Source organism: Hyperolius riggenbachi, chromosome 2 (genome assembly GCF_040937935.1).
Source record: "Hyperolius riggenbachi isolate aHypRig1 chromosome 2, aHypRig1.pri, whole genome shotgun sequence".
In the NCBI taxonomy this organism is placed as follows: domain Eukaryota; kingdom Metazoa; phylum Chordata; class Amphibia; order Anura; family Hyperoliidae; genus Hyperolius; species Hyperolius riggenbachi.
Window position 1 is genome coordinate 9,488,097 of NC_090647.1, and position 20,163 is coordinate 9,508,259.

The window sequence follows — 20,163 nt, forward strand, 5'->3', positions numbered from 1 at the left end:
AGGCGGAGGATCAACAGGACAGCCAGGCAACTGGTATTGGTTAACCACTTCAGCCCGCAGGTGTTTTCACCTTTAGGACAGAAGCAATTTTCCCTGTCAGCACTCCTTCCATTCATTCGCCAATAACGCTAGTACTACTTATCACAACAAAACAATACTTATCTTGTTTTTTTTTTTTTTGTCACCAATTAGACTTAGACTTTCTTTAGGTGGTACATTTTGCTAAGGATTATTATATCCTAAATGCATTTAATGGGAATAATAAGAAAACATTTTTAAAAAATTCATTCGTTCTCAGTTTCCGGCCATTGTAGTTTTAAAATAAAACGTTTTACTGTGCATAAAACCCACATATTTTATTTTCCCATGTGTCCCGATTATTGCAACGTTTAAATTTTGCCCCTAGTACAATGTATGGCGCCAATATTTTGCCTCTGCGCTGAAAAACCATCCCAACGCCTCCAGATACAAGCAGTCAGTCGGGAGTGGTGTATACATATCTCCCTGACTGCTAGTTTATGGAAATCAAGATGCATTTTTTCAGTTTTTACGTCCATCATTACTTACAAGCCGATATAGGCAAAAGATAATAGTAATATACCCTCACAACATAAATATTAAAAAATGTTTAGTTACTAAGTTAACTATTTGTGTATTTTTTTAAACTGTAATTGTATCTTTTTTATAACTTTTTTTTTTTTTTTTTACTACGGGGAAGGTGAGGGGTTAATCAGTCTTTATTAAGGCCTCTTTCACAGTAGGACGTTGCAGTTTGATGCGACGTTAAAGTCGCAACGCAAGTTACAACGCAACGCCCCAAAAAAGTCGCACTGCAACTTAATGCTCCGTTATCGTCGCATACAGTAGAGCATTCAGGCAATGAAAACTGCTACCAAGTCATTACTGAGCATGTGCAAACAGTCTAACACAGCTAATAACGTGTATAATTCACTGCATGCAGCACTTTCACTTAACGTGCAGCGTTAGACACCAACGCAACGTCTGCACTGTGAACGGGGCATTGATTTTTCATTACAGTGTGCTATTCTGCGTTACATGTTGTTTTAACGTGCGACTTTAACGTCGCACTGTGAAAGAGGCCTAAATGTGTAATGTGTTTTTTGTTTTGTTCTTTTCTACTACAAATTACATTTTTGGCCACTAGGTGGTGCTAAGCACTCTCCTGGAAGATACCAGGCAGTAATTTTGTGTCGTTCTATTTTTATGAATCAACATGCCTCATGATTGGAGACATGTTGATTCATTCACAGGGGATCGTTTGCCTTGGGGAACACTTGTTCCCCTTCCGCAGTCGATCCCCTGTAATAGCGGTGGGGGAACGAGTCGCTTGCATACCTATATGTGCGCGCAACCGTCGCAACACCGCTGGACGAATATTTTCGTCCAGATTGACTCTGAGCGGCGCTTTCTGGACAGATATATTCGTCCAGTTAGTCAAAAGTGGTTAAAAGGAAATAAATATGGCAGCCTCCGTATCCCTCTCATTTCAGATGCCCTTTTATATTTCTACACCTATTACTGTCCGTCCCCCTCCCCCATCGCTGTCCCCCCCCCCCCCCATCTCTGTCCTGTCCCCCCATCGCTGTCCTGTCCCCCCCCATCACTGTCCTGTCCCCCCAGCTGTTAAATAACCCCCATCACCTCCCTGCTGTGAAATATGTCAGAGCTATATAAATGCATATAATGATTACAATGTTTATAGTAATAATATTGTTCCTTTGCAGTCTCTCCTCTCTGGGATGGACGCGGCCTGTAAGACTGAGAAGGAGAATTTCTTAGGTGAGTTGTTAAGTGATTGGTGGGAATAGTCGTGTATATTGCAGGTGGATGATGTCAGGAATGGGAGGGTCACAGCCCCGCCCTGCACATACATTTCCCAGCGTCCAGGATGCTGTGATCACATGACTGAGCTAGGACGCAGCGATCACATGACTGTTGTTTCTTGATTTATTACAGATATTCAGTTTATTAGCCTGTCTGGGGACTGATTGGGGCGTGAGGACTGAGGGTGGAGAGGAGATATTGAGTATTATATGTGAAGAGATTTGTGTCTTGTGGCCGGCACTGACTTCGTTTTGTTTTTTGTGTTCAGAGGATGACTGGAAAGCCATGAATGGCGGGCAGTCCACACACGGCGCGAGCAATGGCGATGTGAGCTCCGCGGATAAGGATGGGCGTGGCCTATGCTCGGCCGCAGAACGCATATTCCCGTGCACGCAGTGTGAGAAGAGCTTCCTCCGCAGCTCCGACCTGGTCAGACACCAGCGCAGTCACCTCGGGGAGCGGCCGTACGTCTGCAACCAGTGCGGCAAGTGCTTCCGCCGCAACACCTCTCTGCTCATCCACGAGCGCATCCACACCGGGGAGCGGCCGTACCAGTGCGCCCAGTGCGGCAAGAGCTTCATCCAGCGCCAGCACCTCACCACCCACCTGAAGACCCATACCGGAGAGAAGCCCTTCCCCTGTACGCTGTGCGGCAAGAGCTATCGCTGGAGGTCCGAGCTCCTCAAGCACCAGAGGGTGCACAGCGGAGAGGTATGAAGTACTTTGGGGGCGGAGTATCACTTTAACATGTTGTAACACTGTGGGGAGTGTAGTGTACTTAGGAATAGTGCAGTGCCCCCTGGTGGCTGGTCTCAGGATTACATCCCCTTCTGTTTTGCAGGCAGCGATGTCCTTTGACGATATGGCGGTCTGCTTCTCGGAGGAGTGGAAGGATCTGGAGGAATGGCAGAAGGAGCTGTACCGGAACATGCTGAAGGACAGCGCAGACTCGCTCATATCCCTGGGTGAGTATATTTATCATGTGACCACCCACAGTCCGACCGACACTCAGGGGGCCGCTGTGGACACAATAACAATAGTGTGAACATGACTGTAAATCGTAACAGTCTGGCACAATGTGAAATACCTGCTGCATCAGTTCACACCTACCTCCATCTTCCCTCCTCCCCCAGTGAGTTTAAAGCTCTGATAGGCTGTCAGCCGGGAGGCTGGGCTTCAGCCATTCCCATGTGATTAGTGCAGAATGGCTGTGAGCAGTCAGCTTTTAGTCGCTGAGGATCTGTGGACTGGTGCAGTGGGCTGTTTCCATTTTATTTTCTAAACACTATAAGGAATTTAACAAAAATATTTATGAATATTTAACCACCTAACGCCATTCATTGAGGGGTTAAAAAAGGGAGGCGTGGCTGGTGTGTTTGCGCGACTCCCGCGGCGCGCATGCATTTCAGCAGAACGCACGTTTATTAAAGCGGATATCCAGCATATAACTCATATTGAACAGATCCTCTCCTGTAAAGTTATACTCACCTGCCGGGTCACCTTGGTGTCAGTGAGTCCCGGGGCTCCGTCTCTGCCGGCTTCCGGAGTGTAGCCCTGGTGAAAACTGTAACTGCAGGACAGCTGGCTTCCTTTCCTCCCTGGGTTCACCTGCTGGGCGGGTCCATCACATGCAGTCATGTGACACCCGGAGCACCATGGATGTCAAACTGCATTTCTCAGCAGCCCCATATTACAGGAGAAATCGTGTGTTTAGGAGGAGGTGGGACTTGTAGTTCACAGGAAGTGGTAAGAATTTGTAAGCACTTCATCTGCTAAGTGGTAACTGGCCGGCAATAGATTCTGTATAGATAGGCGCACATCTGCAGGCAAGCAGAGCCACACACCGGGGATTTGTAAACTTCAGTTCCAGAGATAATACATAAAGGACGTCTGAAGTGAGAGGGATATGGAGGCTGCCATATTTATTTCCCTTTGCCTGGCAGTCCTGCTGGTCTCTTTGGCTGCAGTTGTGTCTGAATCACACCTGAAACAAGCATGCAGCTAATCTTGTCACACTTCAGTCACCTGATCTGCTGCATGCTTGTTCAGGGGCTATGGCTCAATGTATTGGGGGCAACATTTAATAAGACAAAGCAGATACCTTTTATAACACACTTTTCTCCTGGCGAACTCAAAGCACCAGAGCTGCAGCCACTAGGGGGCGCTCTATAGGCAGTAGCAGTGTAAGCCAGAGCTGCAGCCACTAGGGGGCACTCTATAGGCAGTAGCAGTGTAAGCCAGAGCTGCAGCCACTAGGGGGCACTCTATAGGCAGTAGCAGTGTTAGGCCAGAGCTGCAGCCACTAGTATGCTCTCTATAGGCAGTAGTAGTGTTAGGCCAGAGCTGCAGCCACTAGGGGACGCTCTATAGGCAGTAGTAGTGTTAGGCCAGAGCTGCAGCCACTAGGGGGTGCTCTATAGGCAGTAGCAGTGTTAGGCCAGAGCTGCAGCTACTAGGGGGCGCTCTATAGGCAGTAGCAATGTTAGGCCAGAGCTGCAGCTACTAGGGGACGCTCTATAGGCAGTAGCAGTGTTAGGCCAGAGCTGCAGCCACTAGGGGACGCTCTATAGGCAGTAGCAGTGTTAGGCCAGAGCTGCAGCCACTAGGGGGCGCTCTATAGGCAGTAGCAGTGTTAGGCCGGAGCTGCAGCCACTAGGGGGCGCTCTATAGGCAGTAGCAGTGTTAGGCCGGAGCTGCAGCCACTAGGGGGCGCTCTATAGGCAGTAGCAGTGTTAGGCCAGAGCTGCAGCCACTAGTATGCTCTCTATAGGCAGTAGCAGTGTTAGGCCAGAGCTGCAGCCACTAGGGGTGCTCTATAGGCAGTAGCAGTGTTAGGCCAGAGCTCCAGCCACTAGAGGGCGCTCTATAGGCAGTAGTAGTGTTAGGCCAGAGCTGCAGCCACTAGAGGGCGCTCTATAGGCAGTAGCAGTGTTAGGCCAGAGCTCCAGCCACTAGGGGGCGCTCTATAGTCAGTAGCAATGTTAGGCCAGAGCTGCAGCCACTAGGGGGCGCTCTATAGGCAGTAGCAGTGTTAGGCCAGAGCTGCAGCTACTAGGGGGCGCTCTATAGGCAGTAGCAGTGTTAGGCCAGAGCTGCAGCCACTAGTATGCTCTCTATAGGCAGTAGCAGTGTTAGGCCAGAGCTGCAGCCACTAGGGGTGCTCTATAGGCAGAAGCAGAGTTAGGCCAGAGCTGAAGCCACTAGGGGGCGCTCTATAGGCAGTAGCAGTGTTAGGCCAGAGCTGCAGCCACTAGTATGTGCTCTATAGACAGTAGCAGTGTTAGGCCAGAGCTGCAGCCACTAGGGGGTGCTCTATAGGCAGTAGCAGTGTTAGGCCAGAGCTGCAGCCACTAGGGAGCGCTCTATAGGCAGTAGCAGTGTTAGGCCGGAGCTGCAGCCACTAGGGGGCGCTCTATAGGCAGTAGTAGTGTTAGGCCAGAGCTGCAGCCACTAGGGAGTGCTCTATAGGCAGTAGCAGTGTTAGGCCAGAGCTGCAGCCACTAGGGGTGCTCTATAGGCAGAAGCAGAGTTAGGCCAGAGCTGCAGCCACTAGGGGGCGCTCTATAGGCAGTAGCAGTGTTAGGCCAGAGCTGCAGCCACTAGTATGTGCTCTATAGACAGTAGCAGTGTTAGGCCAGAGCTGCAGCCACTAGGGGGTGCTCTATAGGCAGTAGCAGTGTTAGGCCAGAGCTGCAGCCACTAGGGAGCGCTCTATAGGCAGTAGCAGTGTTAGGCCGGAGCTGCAGCCACTAGGGGGCGCTCTATAGGCAGTAGCAGTGTTAGGCCAGAGCTGCAGCCACTAGTATGCTCTCTATAGGCAGTAGCAGTGTTAGGCCAGAGCTGCAGCCACTAGGGGTGCTCTATAGGCAGAAGCAGAGTTAGGCCAGAGCTGAAGCCACTAGGGGGCGCTCTATAGGCAGTAGCAGTGTTAGGCCAGAGCTGCAGCCACTAGGGGATGCTCTATAGACAGTAGCAGTGTTAGGCCACAGCTGCAGCCACTAGGGAGCGCTCTATAGGCAGTAGCAGTGTTAGGCCAGAGCTGCAGCCACTAGGGAGCGCTCTATAGGCAGTAGCAGTGTTAGGCCAGAGCTGCAGCCACTAGGGAGCGCTCTATAGGCAGTAGCAGTGTTAGGCCAGAGCTGCAGCCACTAGGGGGTGCTCTATAGGCAGTAGCAGTGTTAGGCCAGAGCTGCAGCCACTAGGGAGCGCTCTATAGGCAGTAGCAGTGTTAGGCCAGAGCTGCAGCCACTAGGGGGCGCTCTATAGGCAGTAGCAATGTTAGGCCGGAGCTGCAGCCACTAGGCGGCGCTCTATAGGCAGTAGCAGTGTTAGACCGGAGCTGCAGCTACTAGGGGGCGCTCTATAGGCAGTAGCAGTGTTAGGCCAGAGCTGCAGCCACTAGGGAGCGCTCTATAGGCAGTAGCAGTGTTAGACCAGAGCTGCAGCCACTAGTATGCGCTCTATAGGCAGTAGCAGTGTTAGACCGGAGCTGCAGCCACTAGGGGGAGCTCTATAGGCAGTAGCAATGTTAGGCCAGAGCTGCAGCCACTAGGGGGCGCTCTATAGACAGTAGCAGTGTTAGGACAGAGCTGCAGCCACTAGGGGGCGCTCTGTAGGCAGTAGCAGTGCTAGGCCAAAGCTGCAGCCACTAGGGAGCGCTCTATAGGCAGTAGCAGTGTTATGCCAGAGCTGCAGCCACTAGTATGCTCTCTATAGGCAGTAGTAGTGTTAGGCCACAGCTGCAGCCACTAGGGGACGCTCTATAGGCAGTAGCAGTGTTAGGCCAGAGCTGCAGCCACTAGGGGGTGCTCTATAGGCAGTAGCAGAGTTAGGCCAGAGCTGAAGCCACTAGGGGGCGCTCTATAGGCAGTAGCAGTGTTAGGCCAGAGCTGCAGCCACTAGGGGATGCTCTATAGACAGTAGCAGTGTTAGGCCAGTGCTGCAGCCACTAGGGGGCGCTCTATAGGCAGTAGCAGTGGTCGGCCAGAGCTGCAGCCACTAGGGAGCGCTCTATAGGCAGTAGCAGTGTTAGGCCAGAGCTGCAGCCACTAGGGAGCGCTCTATAGGCAGTAGCAGTGTTAGGCCAGAGCTGCAGCCACTAGGGAGCGCTCTATAGGCAGTAGCAGTGTTAGGCCAGAGCTGCAGCCACTAGGGGGTGCTCTATAGGCAGTAGCAGTGTTAGGCCAGAACTGCAGCCACTAGGGAGCGCTCTATAGGCAGTAGCAGTGTTAGGCCAGAGCTGCAGCCACTAGGGGGCGCTCTATAGGCAGTAGCAATGTTAGGCCAGAGCTGCAGCCACTAGGGGGCGCTCTATAGGCAGTAGCAATGTTAGGCCGGAGCTGCAGCCACTAGGGGGCGCTCTATAGGCAGTAGCAGTGTTAGACCGGAGCTGCAGCCACTAGGGGGAGCTCTATAGGCAGTAGCAATCTTAGGCCGGAGCTGCAGCCACTAGAGGGCGCTCTATAGGCAGTAGCAGTGTTAGGCCAGAGCTGCAGCTACTAGGGGGCGCTCTATAGGCAGTAGCAGTGTTAGGCCAGAGCTGCAGCCACTAGGGAGCGCTCTATAGGCAGTAGCAGTGTTAGGCCAGAGCTGCAGCCACTAGTATGCGCTCTATAGGCAGTAGCAGTGTTAGACCGGAGCTGCAGCCACTAGGGGGAGCTCTATAGGCAGTAGCAATGTTAGGCCGGAGCTGCAGCCACTAGGGGGCGCTCTATAGACAGTAGCAGTGTTAGGACAGAGCTGCAGCCACTAGGGGGCACTCTGTAGGCAGTAGCAGTGTTAGGCCAGAGCTGCAGCCACTAGGGGGCGTTCTATAGGTGGTAGCACTGTTAGGCCAGAGCTGCAGCCACTAGGGGGTGCTCTATAGGCAGTAGCAGTGTTAGGCCAGAGTTGCAGCCACTAGGGAGCGCTCTATAGACAGTAGTAGTTTTAGGCCAGAGCTGCAGCCACTAGGGGCGCTCTATAGACAGTAGCAGTGTTAGGACAGAGCTGCAGCCACTAGGGGGCACTCTGTAGGCAGTAGCAGTGTTAGGCCAAAGCTGCAGCCACTAGGGAGCGCTCTATAGGCAGTAGCAGTGTTAGGCCAGAGCTGCAGTCACTAGTATGCGCTCTACAGGCAGTAGCAGTGTTAGGCCAGAGCTGCAGCCACTAGAGGGCGCTCTATAGGCAGTAGCAGTGTTAGGCCAGAGCTCCAGCCACTAGGGGGCGCTCTATAGTCAGTAGCAATGTTAGGCCAGAGCTGCAGCCACTAGGGGGCGCTCTATAGGCAGTAGCAGTGTTAGGCCAGAGCTGCAGCTACTAGGGGGCGCTCTATAGGCAGTAGCAGTGTTAGGCCAGAGCTGCAGCCACTAGTATGCTCTCTATAGGCAGTAGCAGTGTTAGGCCAGAGCTGCAGCCACTAGGGGTGCTCTATAGGCAGAAGCAGAGTTAGGCCAGAGCTGAAGCCACTAGGGGGCGCTCTATAGGCAGTAGCAGTGTTAGGCCAGAGCTGCAGCCACTAGTATGTGCTCTATAGACAGTAGCAGTGTTAGGCCAGAGCTGCAGCCACTAGGGGGTGCTCTATAGGCAGTAGCAGTGTTAGGCCAGAGCTGCAGCCACTAGGGAGCGCTCTATAGGCAGTAGCAGTGTTAGGCCGGAGCTGCAGCCACTAGGGGGCGCTCTATAGGCAGTAGTAGTGTTAGGCCAGAGCTGCAGCCACTAGGGAGTGCTCTATAGGCAGTAGCAGTGTTAGGCCAGAGCTGCAGCCACTAGGGGTGCTCTATAGGCAGAAGCAGAGTTAGGCCAGAGCTGCAGCCACTAGGGGGCGCTCTATAGGCAGTAGCAGTGTTAGGCCAGAGCTGCAGCCACTAGTATGTGCTCTATAGACAGTAGCAGTGTTAGGCCAGAGCTGCAGCCACTAGGGGGTGCTCTATAGGCAGTAGCAGTGTTAGGCCAGAGCTGCAGCCACTAGGGAGCGCTCTATAGGCAGTAGCAGTGTTAGGCCGGAGCTGCAGCCACTAGGGGGCGCTCTATAGGCAGTAGCAGTGTTAGGCCAGAGCTGCAGCCACTAGTATGCTCTCTATAGGCAGTAGCAGTGTTAGGCCAGAGCTGCAGCCACTAGGGGTGCTCTATAGGCAGAAGCAGAGTTAGGCCAGAGCTGAAGCCACTAGGGGGCGCTCTATAGGCAGTAGCAGTGTTAGGCCAGAGCTGCAGCCACTAGGGGATGCTCTATAGACAGTAGCAGTGTTAGGCCAGAGCTGCAGCCACTAGGGAGCGCTCTATAGGCAGTAGCAGTGTTAGGCCAGAGCTGCAGCCACTAGGGAGCGCTCTATAGGCAGTAGCAGTGTTAGGCCAGAGCTGCAGCCACTAGGGAGCGCTCTATAGGCAGTAGCAGTGTTAGGCCAGAGCTGCAGCCACTAGGGGGTGCTCTATAGGCAGTAGCAGTGTTAGGCCAGAGCTGCAGCCACTAGGGAGCGCTCTATAGGCAGTAGCAGTGTTAGGCCAGAGCTGCAGCCACTAGGGGGCGCTCTATAGGCAGTAGCAATGTTAGGCCGGAGCTGCAGCCACTAGGCGGCGCTCTATAGGCAGTAGCAGTGTTAGACCGGAGCTGCAGCTACTAGGGGGCGCTCTATAGGCAGTAGCAGTGTTAGGCCAGAGCTGCAGCCACTAGGGAGCGCTCTATAGGCAGTAGCAGTGTTAGACCAGAGCTGCAGCCACTAGTATGCGCTCTATAGGCAGTAGCAGTGTTAGACCGGAGCTGCAGCCACTAGGGGGAGCTCTATAGGCAGTAGCAATGTTAGGCCAGAGCTGCAGCCACTAGGGGGCGCTCTATAGACAGTAGCAGTGTTAGGACAGAGCTGCAGCCACTAGGGGGCGCTCTGTAGGCAGTAGCAGTGCTAGGCCAAAGCTGCAGCCACTAGGGAGCGCTCTATAGGCAGTAGCAGTGTTATGCCAGAGCTGCAGCCACTAGTATGCTCTCTATAGGCAGTAGTAGTGTTAGGCCACAGCTGCAGCCACTAGGGGACGCTCTATAGGCAGTAGCAGTGTTAGGCCAGAGCTGCAGCCACTAGGGGGTGCTCTATAGGCAGTAGCAGAGTTAGGCCAGAGCTGAAGCCACTAGGGGGCGCTCTATAGGCAGTAGCAGTGTTAGGCCAGAGCTGCAGCCACTAGGGGATGCTCTATAGACAGTAGCAGTGTTAGGCCAGTGCTGCAGCCACTAGGGGGCGCTCTATAGGCAGTAGCAGTGGTCGGCCAGAGCTGCAGCCACTAGGGAGCGCTCTATAGGCAGTAGCAGTGTTAGGCCAGAGCTGCAGCCACTAGGGAGCGCTCTATAGGCAGTAGCAGTGTTAGGCCAGAGCTGCAGCCACTAGGGAGCGCTCTATAGGCAGTAGCAGTGTTAGGCCAGAGCTGCAGCCACTAGGGGGTGCTCTATAGGCAGTAGCAGTGTTAGGCCAGAACTGCAGCCACTAGGGAGCGCTCTATAGGCAGTAGCAGTGTTAGGCCAGAGCTGCAGCCACTAGGGGGCGCTCTATAGGCAGTAGCAATGTTAGGCCAGAGCTGCAGCCACTAGGGGGCGCTCTATAGGCAGTAGCAATGTTAGGCCGGAGCTGCAGCCACTAGGGGGCGCTCTATAGGCAGTAGCAGTGTTAGACCGGAGCTGCAGCCACTAGGGGGAGCTCTATAGGCAGTAGCAATCTTAGGCCGGAGCTGCAGCCACTAGAGGGCGCTCTATAGGCAGTAGCAGTGTTAGGCCAGAGCTGCAGCTACTAGGGGGCGCTCTATAGGCAGTAGCAGTGTTAGGCCAGAGCTGCAGCCACTAGGGAGCGCTCTATAGGCAGTAGCAGTGTTAGGCCAGAGCTGCAGCCACTAGTATGCGCTCTATAGGCAGTAGCAGTGTTAGACCGGAGCTGCAGCCACTAGGGGGAGCTCTATAGGCAGTAGCAATGTTAGGCCGGAGCTGCAGCCACTAGGGGGCGCTCTATAGACAGTAGCAGTGTTAGGACAGAGCTGCAGCCACTAGGGGGCACTCTGTAGGCAGTAGCAGTGTTAGGCCAGAGCTGCAGCCACTAGGGGGCGTTCTATAGGTGGTAGCACTGTTAGGCCAGAGCTGCAGCCACTAGGGGGTGCTCTATAGGCAGTAGCAGTGTTAGGCCAGAGTTGCAGCCACTAGGGAGCGCTCTATAGACAGTAGTAGTTTTAGGCCAGAGCTGCAGCCACTAGGGGCGCTCTATAGACAGTAGCAGTGTTAGGACAGAGCTGCAGCCACTAGGGGGCACTCTGTAGGCAGTAGCAGTGTTAGGCCAAAGCTGCAGCCACTAGGGAGCGCTCTATAGGCAGTAGCAGTGTTAGGCCAGAGCTGCAGTCACTAGTATGCGCTCTACAGGCAGTAGCAGTGTTAGGCCAGAGCTGCAGCCACTAGGGGGCGCTCTATAGGCAGTAGCAGTGTTAGGCCAGAGCTGCATCTACTAGGGGGCGCTCTATAGGCAGTAGCAGGGTTAGGCCAGAGCTGCAGCCACTAGGGTGCGCTCTAAAGACAGTAGCAGTGTTAGGCCAGAGCTGCAGCCACTAGGGGGAGCTCTATGGGCAGTAGCAGTGTTAGGCCATTGCTGCAGCCACTAGGGGGCGCTCTATAGGCAGTAGCAGTGCTAGGCCAGAGCTGCAGCTATTAGGGGGCGCTCTATAGGCAGTAGCAGGGTTAGGCCAGAGCTGCAGCCACTAGGGTGCGCTCTATAGACAGTAGCAGTGTTAGGCCAGAGCTGCAGCCACTAGGGGGAGCTCTATGGGCAGTAGCAGTGTTAGGCCAGTGCTGCAGCCACTAGGGGGCGCTCTATAGGCAGTAGCAGTGCTAGGCCAGAGCTGCAGCCACTAGGGGGTGCTCTATAGGCAGTAGCAGTGTTAGGCCAGAGCTGCAGCCACAAGGGGGCGCTCTATAGGCAGTAGCAGTGTTAGGCCAGAGCAGCAGCCACTAGGGGGCGTTCTATAGGCAGTAGCAGTGTTAGGCCAGAGCTGCAGCCACTAGGGGGCGTTCTATAGGCAGTAGCAGTGTTAGGCCAGAGCTGCCGCCACTAGGGGGCGCTCTATAGGCAGTAGCAGTGTTAGGCCAGAGCTGCCGCCACTAGGGAGCGCTCTATAGGCAGTAGCAGTGTTAGGCCAGAGCTGCAGCCACTAGGACGTGCTCTGTAGGCAGTAGCAGTGTTAGGCCAGAGCTGCAGCCACTAGGGGGCGCTCTACAGGCAGTAGCAATGTTAGACCTGAGCTGCAGCCACTAGGGGGAGCTCTATAGGCAGTAGCAATGTTAGGCCGGAGCTGCAGCCACTAGGGGGAGCTCTATAGGCAGTAGCAATGTTAGGCCAGAGCTGCCGCCACTAGGGGGCGCTCTATAGGCAGTAGCAGTGTTAGGCCAGAGCTGCAGCCACTAGGACGTGCTCTGTAGGCAGTAGCAGTGTTAGGCCAGAGCTGCAGCTACTAGAGGGCACTCTATAGGCAGTAGCAGTGTTAGGCCAGAGCTGCAGCCACTAGGGAGCGCTCTATAGGCAGTAGCAGTGTTAGGCCAGGGCTGCAGCCACTAGGGGGAGCTCTATAGGCAGTAGCAGTGTTAGACCAGAGCTGCAGCCACTAGGACGTGCTCTATAGGCAGTAGCAGTGTTAGGCCAGAGCTGCAGCCACTAGGGGGCGCTCTATAGGCAGTTGCAGTGTTAGACCAGAGCTGCAGCCACTAGGGGATGCTCTATAGACAGTAGCAGTGTTAGGCCAGAGCTGCAGCCACTAGGGGGTACTCTATAGGCAGTAGCAGTGTTAGGCCAGAGCTGCAGCCACTAGGGGGCGCTCTATAGGCAGTAGCAGTGTTAGGCCAGGGCTGCAGCCACTCGGGGGCGCTCTATAGGCAGTAGCAGTGTTAGGCTGGAGATGCAGCTACTAGGACGCGCTCTGTAGGCAGAAGCAGCTTTAGGGAGTCTTGCCCAAGGTCTACTATTGAATAGGTGCTGGCTTACTAGAAGAGCTGAGATTCAAACCCTGGTCTCCTGTGTCGAAGGCAGAGCCCTTAAAGTGGACCCAAATTATTTCAGAAATAAAATCTATTTTCTAAATTATAATGATAAATAGCCTTTTTTTCAGCTGCATGATGACAAATATAAAATATATTTACATTTATTGGAGGAACCCCTCCCTTCCTCTCATATTGCCGGGACAGAATCCGGCAGACTAGTGGAGGAGATAAAAAACAAAACACAGGCTGCTACTGATGATGTCGCAGGGGAGGTGATCTCAGCTTGTGTGAGATTTCACATAGACCACGCCCCTGTGAGGGAGGGTAGCTGATGACAAACACACCCATGATCTAAAACCTCCTAAGCTCAGAAGTAATGGCTGCCACCTGTATAACACTAGTTAGGAAAAGAGAAGGGTGAAAAGCATGCACTGAAATGCTCATAGGCTTGAAGGAGTGTTTATTTATCTTTGTATGTGTCAGAGTGGTGCAAGCAAATATTCTGAATTAAAACAATGTTTGGTTTGGGTCCACTTTAACTGGTACACTATCCAGCCAGAATCCACTATAATACACAGAGAGAGGCACAGAGGAGACCTTAGAGCAGTGCCGGGCAAACTATGCTGTAAATCTGGCTTACCGACTCCTGTCCTTCCTCCTCCTCCTCCCCAATCCAAAGAACGCCAATAATTCCTACTGTATGTTTGTAACAACCTTAAACCTGCACGTGCACCTGAGAAAAGTGATGCCATGGTCAAGATAGTGCATGGTCATACCAAAGATTTATTTCACTTAAAGAGGAACTCCAGTGAAAATGTAATTTAAAAAAGTGCTTCATTTTTACAATAATTATGTATAAATGATTTAGTCAGTGTTTGCCCATTGTAAAATCTTTCCTCTCCCTGATTTACATTCTGACATTTATCACTTGGTGACATTTTTACTGCTGGCAGGTGATGTCAGTGGAAGTAGCTGCTTCATGCTGTTTTGGCAGTTGTGAACAGCTGTAAACAGCTATTTCCCACAGTGCAACAAGGTTTACAGACAGGAAACTGCTAGGTCCATGGTTATGACATCACACTGTGGGAGGGATGTCACCACAATATCAGCCATACAGCGCCCCCTGATGATCCGTTTGTGAAAGGGAATAGATTTCTCAAGGGAAAGGGGGTATCAGCCACTGATTGGGATGAAGTTCAATTCTTGGTCACGGTTTCTCTTTTAGATCTTTTCTGTTTATGTATTTTGTACGTTGTTATGTGAACATGTTTATTTCCTTTTTCCTCTTTCTTCCAGCAGGCGAAGTGTGGATTAAGAATGGGAAGGATATGGCCCCAGAGAGAACCCCTGCGGAACTAGCTGTCACTCTCGATTCCAAAGACCACATCCCCCTCAGCGTTGACCTGCAGTCAGAACTGAATCCTGCTGGCGTTCCACAAGAATCCCGAGACTTCTCTGGTCACCCTGTTGCAGGAGCTGAGCCTCACACCTCCACTGACCCCCTCCGCAGTTTCCGGCACAGCCTGACCTTCTTGGAACAGCAGCGGGTGCCCCGTGAGAAGCTTTTCTCCTGCAATGAGTGTGAGAAGCGGTTTGCACGCAGCTCAGATCTTCTGAAGCATCAGCGCAGCCACCAGTCTGGTGACAAGCCCAACTTGTGTAACGAATGTGGCAAAGTCTTCCGCCGCCGAACGGCCTTACTCATCCACCGCCGCATTCACACGGGAGAACGACCTTATAAGTGTAAGCAGTGCGGCAAGTGCTTTGTCCAGCGGCAACACCTCACCACACACGTCAAGACCCACACCGGGGAGCGGCCGTACCCGTGTAACCAGTGTGGCAAGAGTTACCGCTGGAGGTCTGAGCTGCTCAAACACCAGAAGGTCCATGCCAATGTCCTGGTTTCACCTTTAGAGTACGCACAAGGCTGAGGCGACGGATGGACGATTCTCACTAGAGACTTATTACTGTAACGAGCGGAGATGTGTGAACTCAATATTAACCCTAACAAAGAAGGAGGAGGTCCCGGATGCAGCTCTGATCCCTCAATAGCGGAATGGCTCTGGCGGAAGAGGCGGTCCTGGATGCAGCTCCGATCCCTCAGTAGTGGATTGGGTCTGGTGGAGGAGGCGGCCCCAAGTGCAGCTCCGCCAATCAGTAGCGGATTGGCTCTGGTGGAGGAGGAGGTCCTGGACACAACTCTGATCCCTCAGTAGCGGATTGGCTCTGGCGGAGAAGGCAGTCTTGGACACACCTCCGATCCCTCAGTAGCTGATTGGCTCTGGCGGAGAAGGCAGTCTTGTACACACCTCCGATCCCTCAGTAGCGGATTGGCTCTGGCGGAGGAGGCAGTCTTGGACACACCTCTGATCCCTCAGTGGATTGGCTCTGGCGGAGGAGGCGGTCTTGGACACACCTCTGATCCCTCAGTGGATTGGCTCTGGCGGAGGAGGCGGTCTTGGACACACCTTTGATCCCTCAGTAGCTGATTGGCTCTGGCGGAGGAGGCGGTCTTGGACACACCTCCGATCTCTCAGTAGCTGATTGGATCTGGCGGAGAAGGCGGTCTTGGACAAACCTCTGATCCCTCAGTGGATTGGCTCTGGCGGAGGAGGCGGTCTTGGACACACCTTCGATCCTTCAGTATCCGATTGGCTGTGGGGTGGAGACTTACCCCTCGCTTTCCTGTTTGTGGCTGGGAGCTGCTCCCCAGAATCGCCAGTCAGAAGGGGTTGGGCCATGAATAATTTTGTGCGGCACACGATGGAAGCAGTTGGTGCTTTGAGGGGCTGATGGAAAAAAAAATCAGAGCAAAAGTGGAGGAATTACTGGAAGGAGCCATGCTGAGGATGGTGTGACTCTCTGACCCCTCCCTGTAACAGTGTGCTGTGTCTGGCCCCTCCCCCTCCAGAACTGTGACGCGCCATCTGTTCCACCCATTTCACAGGATTGGCCACTGCTCCGGACTCCTCCCACCTTCTGCACTTTGGGCGTTTGATGGACCCTATTACCCTGAAATGGTGCTGTTACCCACATGGTGTTCAGATGCTGGAGGCGAGTGCTGAAGCTCTGCTTTGTGAAACGCAGGATGTGTATTTTTGTCATGTGCAATATGGGGTCACTACTGGTGACCCGACAAAACTCTATTAACCCCCCCCCCCCCCCAGAGCCCGATGTCTGTGTCCATTCCCTGAATGTGTGTGCAGAGTGAGGCTGCATTTCCCAGCACCCCCCTGAGCCAGGGGACTGTATATCCCCAGCACCCCCCTCAGCCAGGGGACTGTAACAATGGTCTGCCCCAGCACCCCCCTCAGCCAGGGGACTGTAACAGTGGTCTGCCCCAGCACCCCCCTCAGCCAGGGGACTATAACAGTGGTCTGCCCCAGCACCCCCCTCAGCCACTGTAACAGTGGTCTGCCCCAGCACCCCCCCCCCCCCCCCCGAGCCAGGGGACTGTAACAATGGTCTGCCCCAGCACCCCCCTCAGCCAGGGGACTATAACAGTGGTCTGCCCCAGCACCCCCCTCAGCCAGGGGACTATAACAGTGGTCTGCCCCAGCACCCCCCTCAGCCACTGTAACAGTGGTCTGCCCCAGCACCCCCCCCCCCCCCCGAGCCAGGGGACTGTAACAATGGTCTGCCCCAGCACCCCCCTCAGCCAGGGGACTATAACAGTGGTCTGCCCCAGCACCCCCCTCAGCCAGGGGACTGTAACAGTGGTCTGCCCCAGCACCCCCCTCAGCCAGGGGACTGTAGCAGTGGTCTGCCCCAGCACCCCCCTCAGCCAGGGGACTGTAACAGTGGTCTGCCCCAGCACCCCCCTCAGCCAGGGGACTGTAACAGTGGTCTGCAGGCACCAGGGGGCACTGTAGTGGTATACGCCGTTTTCTACCATTGTGTGATTTTGAGACAGGGAGGGAGATGCAATTCTTAAAATGTATAATTACTATAGCTTAGTGTGTGTGTACAGTATGTATGTCCTTGCGAGCGTGATAGGGAAGAAGCGCTGGGGAGATTGCTTGGGAGTGTGTATATATATATATATATATATATATATATATATATATATATATATATATATATATATATTTATATATATATATATATAGTGTTTTTTGTGTGTATGTGTGCATGTATATTGTGTGTGTGTATGTATAGTGTGTTTACGTATAGTATGTGCGTGCATGCGTGATTGGGGAGATTGCTTGAGAGTGTGTGTATTTGTGCTTGAGCTTTATAAATAGACAGATGAATATTATTGCTGTCTGTATCCCTGCTGAGAAGATTCTCCCACTTCCTGCCGTGTTGATAGGAAATGGAAACGTCTCTATACCTCTCATCCTGCTCTTATTATGGTCACGCTTCTGAGAACCTCCAGCAATCAGATGTTTACATAATGCTGCTGCCTGGCTTACACTGATCAGAGTTCAGCCTGGTCAATGTTTACATTGTGTACCTGCTGCTCCAAGGCCACTACTGATCAGACCTGTACTCAGATGTTTACATGGTGCACTTACAGTGCTGCAAGCTCAGTGCCAAAACCTGCTGGACTTTCTTCATGCAGTGCATGTGCTTTACTGACAGGGGGCAGTGCATGTGCTTTATTGACAGAGGGGATCACATGCGCTTTGCTGACAGAGGGGACAGCGGATGCGCTTTACTGACAGAGGGGGCAGCACATGCGCTTTACTGACAGAGGGGCAGGAGTGTAGCACTTCCTCTGTCTTCCTCTAGGGGCAAGAGTAGTAGCACTGACCTTCTGAAAGGGACATTACCACAGGCCTGAATGAGCAATAGCACTTCCACTGACCTCCTATAGGGGCAGCAATAGTAGCACTTTCACTGAGTTTATCAAGGGTCAGGAGTAGTAGCACTTCCTCTGTCTTCCTCTAGGGTCAGGAGTAGTAGCACTTCCTCTGTCTTCCTCTGTCTTCCTCTAGGGTCAGGAGTAGTAGCACTTCCTCTGTCTTCCTCTAGGGGCAGAAGTGTAGCACTTCCTCTAGGGGCAGGAGTAGTAGCACTTCCTCTGTCTTCCTCTAGGGTCAGGAGTAGTAGCTCTTCCTCTAGGGGCAGGAGTGTAGCACTTCCTCTAGGGGCAGGAGTAGTAGCACTTCCTCTGTCTTCCTCTAGGTCAGGAGTAGTAGCACTTCCTCTGTCTTCCTCTGTCTTCCTCTAGGGGCAGGAGTAGTAGCACTTCCTCTAGGGGCAGGAGTGTAGCTCTTCCTCTAGGGGCAGGAGTGTAGCACTTCCTCTGTCTTCCTCTAGGGGCAGGAGTGTAGCACTTCCTCTGACCTTCTTTTGGGGGCAGGAGTAGTAATACTGCTGGCCTTCTCGGGGGTGGGCAGGAGCAGTAGTAGCACTTCTGTCATCTATGTAGTTTGTAAATTGGTGTGCACCATTGTCTGTATTATTATGTTCCCCATGTTCGCTTGTTACTTTGTACAGCACCACGGAATATGTTGGCGCTTTATATATGAATAATAATCTTCCTAGTTCAGGAGCAGTCATAGTTGTACTAGTCTGGCCAGTGACTCCTCTTCAGGTAACTGCAGGATAGAGAGAACACAGCAGGAGAAAGAAGGGCAGAAATAGCGGGAAGAGATTGGAGAGAAGAGGTAGAGGACACTAGCAACGAGGAGGAGACATCGGAGGTGAGGAGGAAACTGAAGGAAGACAGCAAAGAAACAAGCGATGACCTAGAGAGAGAGAGGAGGCAGAAATAGTGGGAAGAGATCGGAGAGAAGAGGTAGAGGACACAAGCAACAAGGAGGAGACATCGGAGGTGAGGGGGAAACTGAAGGAAGACAGCAAAGAAAGAAGCGATGACCTAGAGAGAGAGGAGGCAGAAATAGCGGGAAGAGATCGGAGAGAAGAGGTAGAGGACACTAGCAACGAGGAGGAGACATCGGAGGTGAGGAGGAAACTGAAGGAAGACAGCAAAGAAACAAGCGATGACCTAGAGAGAGAGAGAGAGGAGGCAGAAATAGCGGGAAGAGATCGGAGAGAAGAGGTAGAGGACACTAGCAACGAGGAGGAGACATCGGAGGTGAGGGGGAAACTGAAGGAAGACAGCAAAGAAACAAGCGATGACCTAGAGAGAGAGAGGAGGCAGAAATAGTGGGAAGAGATCGGAGAGAAGAGGTAGAGGACACAAGCAACAAGGAGGAGACATCGGAGGTGAGGGGGAAACTGAAGGAAGACAGCAAAGAAAGAAGCGATGACCTAGAGAGAGAGGAGGCAGAAATAGCGGGAAGAGATCGGAGAGAAGAGGTAGAGGGCACTAGCAACGAGGAGGAGACATCGGAGGTGAGGAGGAAACTGAAGGAAGACAGCAAAGAAAGAAGCGATGACCTAGAGAGAGAGGAGGCAGAAATAAAGCAGCAGCCAAACTAGAGAAAAGGTGAAATACGATAAAGTGTTTACAGAGATATACAGAGCATCCGGAATGTACTTACAGTGCATACTTTTTCCACATTGTAATGTTACAGCCTTATGCCAACATGGATTCCTTTCATTGTTTTCCTCAGAATTCTACACACAACACCCCATAATGATGTGAGAAAAGTACTTGAGGTTTTGGCAAATGTATTACAAATAGAAAAACTGAGAAATGCCGTGTACATAAGTATTCACAGCCTCTGCTCAGTACTTTGTCCATGTATTTTTTTGGAAGCAATTACAGCCTTAAAGGGACTCCGAGCAGTGCAAAAACTATGGAAAGATGCATATCATTTTAAAGCTCTCTTTCTCCTCTTTCCAATGATATATAAACCACCGCCCTACGTCTTTTAGTTTTCGCTATTTTCGCGATTGAAATTGCCGCGGCCGCGATTTCGATCGCGAAAATAGAGAAAACTAAAAGGCGTAGGGCAACGATTTAGGTGTCGCCAGAAAGAGGAGAAAGAGAGCTTTAAAATGATATCCATCAAGCCATAGTTATATTGTATTACACAGGACGACACTTTCCCCAGTGTCAGCAGCTCCATTTTGCTGAATGCAGCTGCTGACTTTGACAAAAAGTCGCCCTGTGTAATACAATATAACTATGGCTTGATGGATATCATTTTAAAGCTCTCTTTCTCCTCTTTCTGACGACACCTAAATCGTTGCCCTACGCCTTTTAGTTTTCTCTATTTTCGCGATCGAAATCGCGGCCGCGGCAAATTCAATCGCGAAAATAGTGAAAACTAAAAGGCGCAGGGTGGCGGTTTATATATCATTGGAAAGAGGAGAAAGAGAGCTTTAAAATGATGTGCATCTTTCCATAGTTTCTGCACTGCTCGGAGTCCCTTTAAAGAGACTCAGAGATAAACTTAAGTAAAGCTGTGATACTTACCCAGGGCTTCCTCCCG

The 20,163-nt window shown here is 52.4% G+C and overlaps 1 protein-coding gene across 2 annotated transcripts in view; it reads left to right on the forward strand.

The window, feature by feature from the left end:
• LOC137545348 (zinc finger protein 585A-like) overlaps nt 1–19,536 on the forward strand; it is a 60,222-nt gene extending 40,686 nt beyond the window's left edge. The window contains exons 9-12 of one of the 2 annotated variants that reach the window (XM_068266475.1): nt 1,746–1,800; nt 2,114–2,556; nt 2,687–2,810; nt 14,108–19,536. In XM_068266475.1, the coding sequence (XP_068122576.1) occupies nt 1,746–1,800; nt 2,114–2,556; nt 2,687–2,810; nt 14,108–14,742 (1,257 nt within the window). In that variant the 3' untranslated portion in view covers nt 14,743–19,536. The remainder of the gene's footprint in view (nt 1–1,745; nt 1,801–2,113; nt 2,557–2,686; nt 2,811–14,107) is intronic. The other variant, XM_068266476.1, reaches the window with a different exon arrangement.
• Nucleotides 19,537–20,163: the final 627 nt, after the last annotated feature.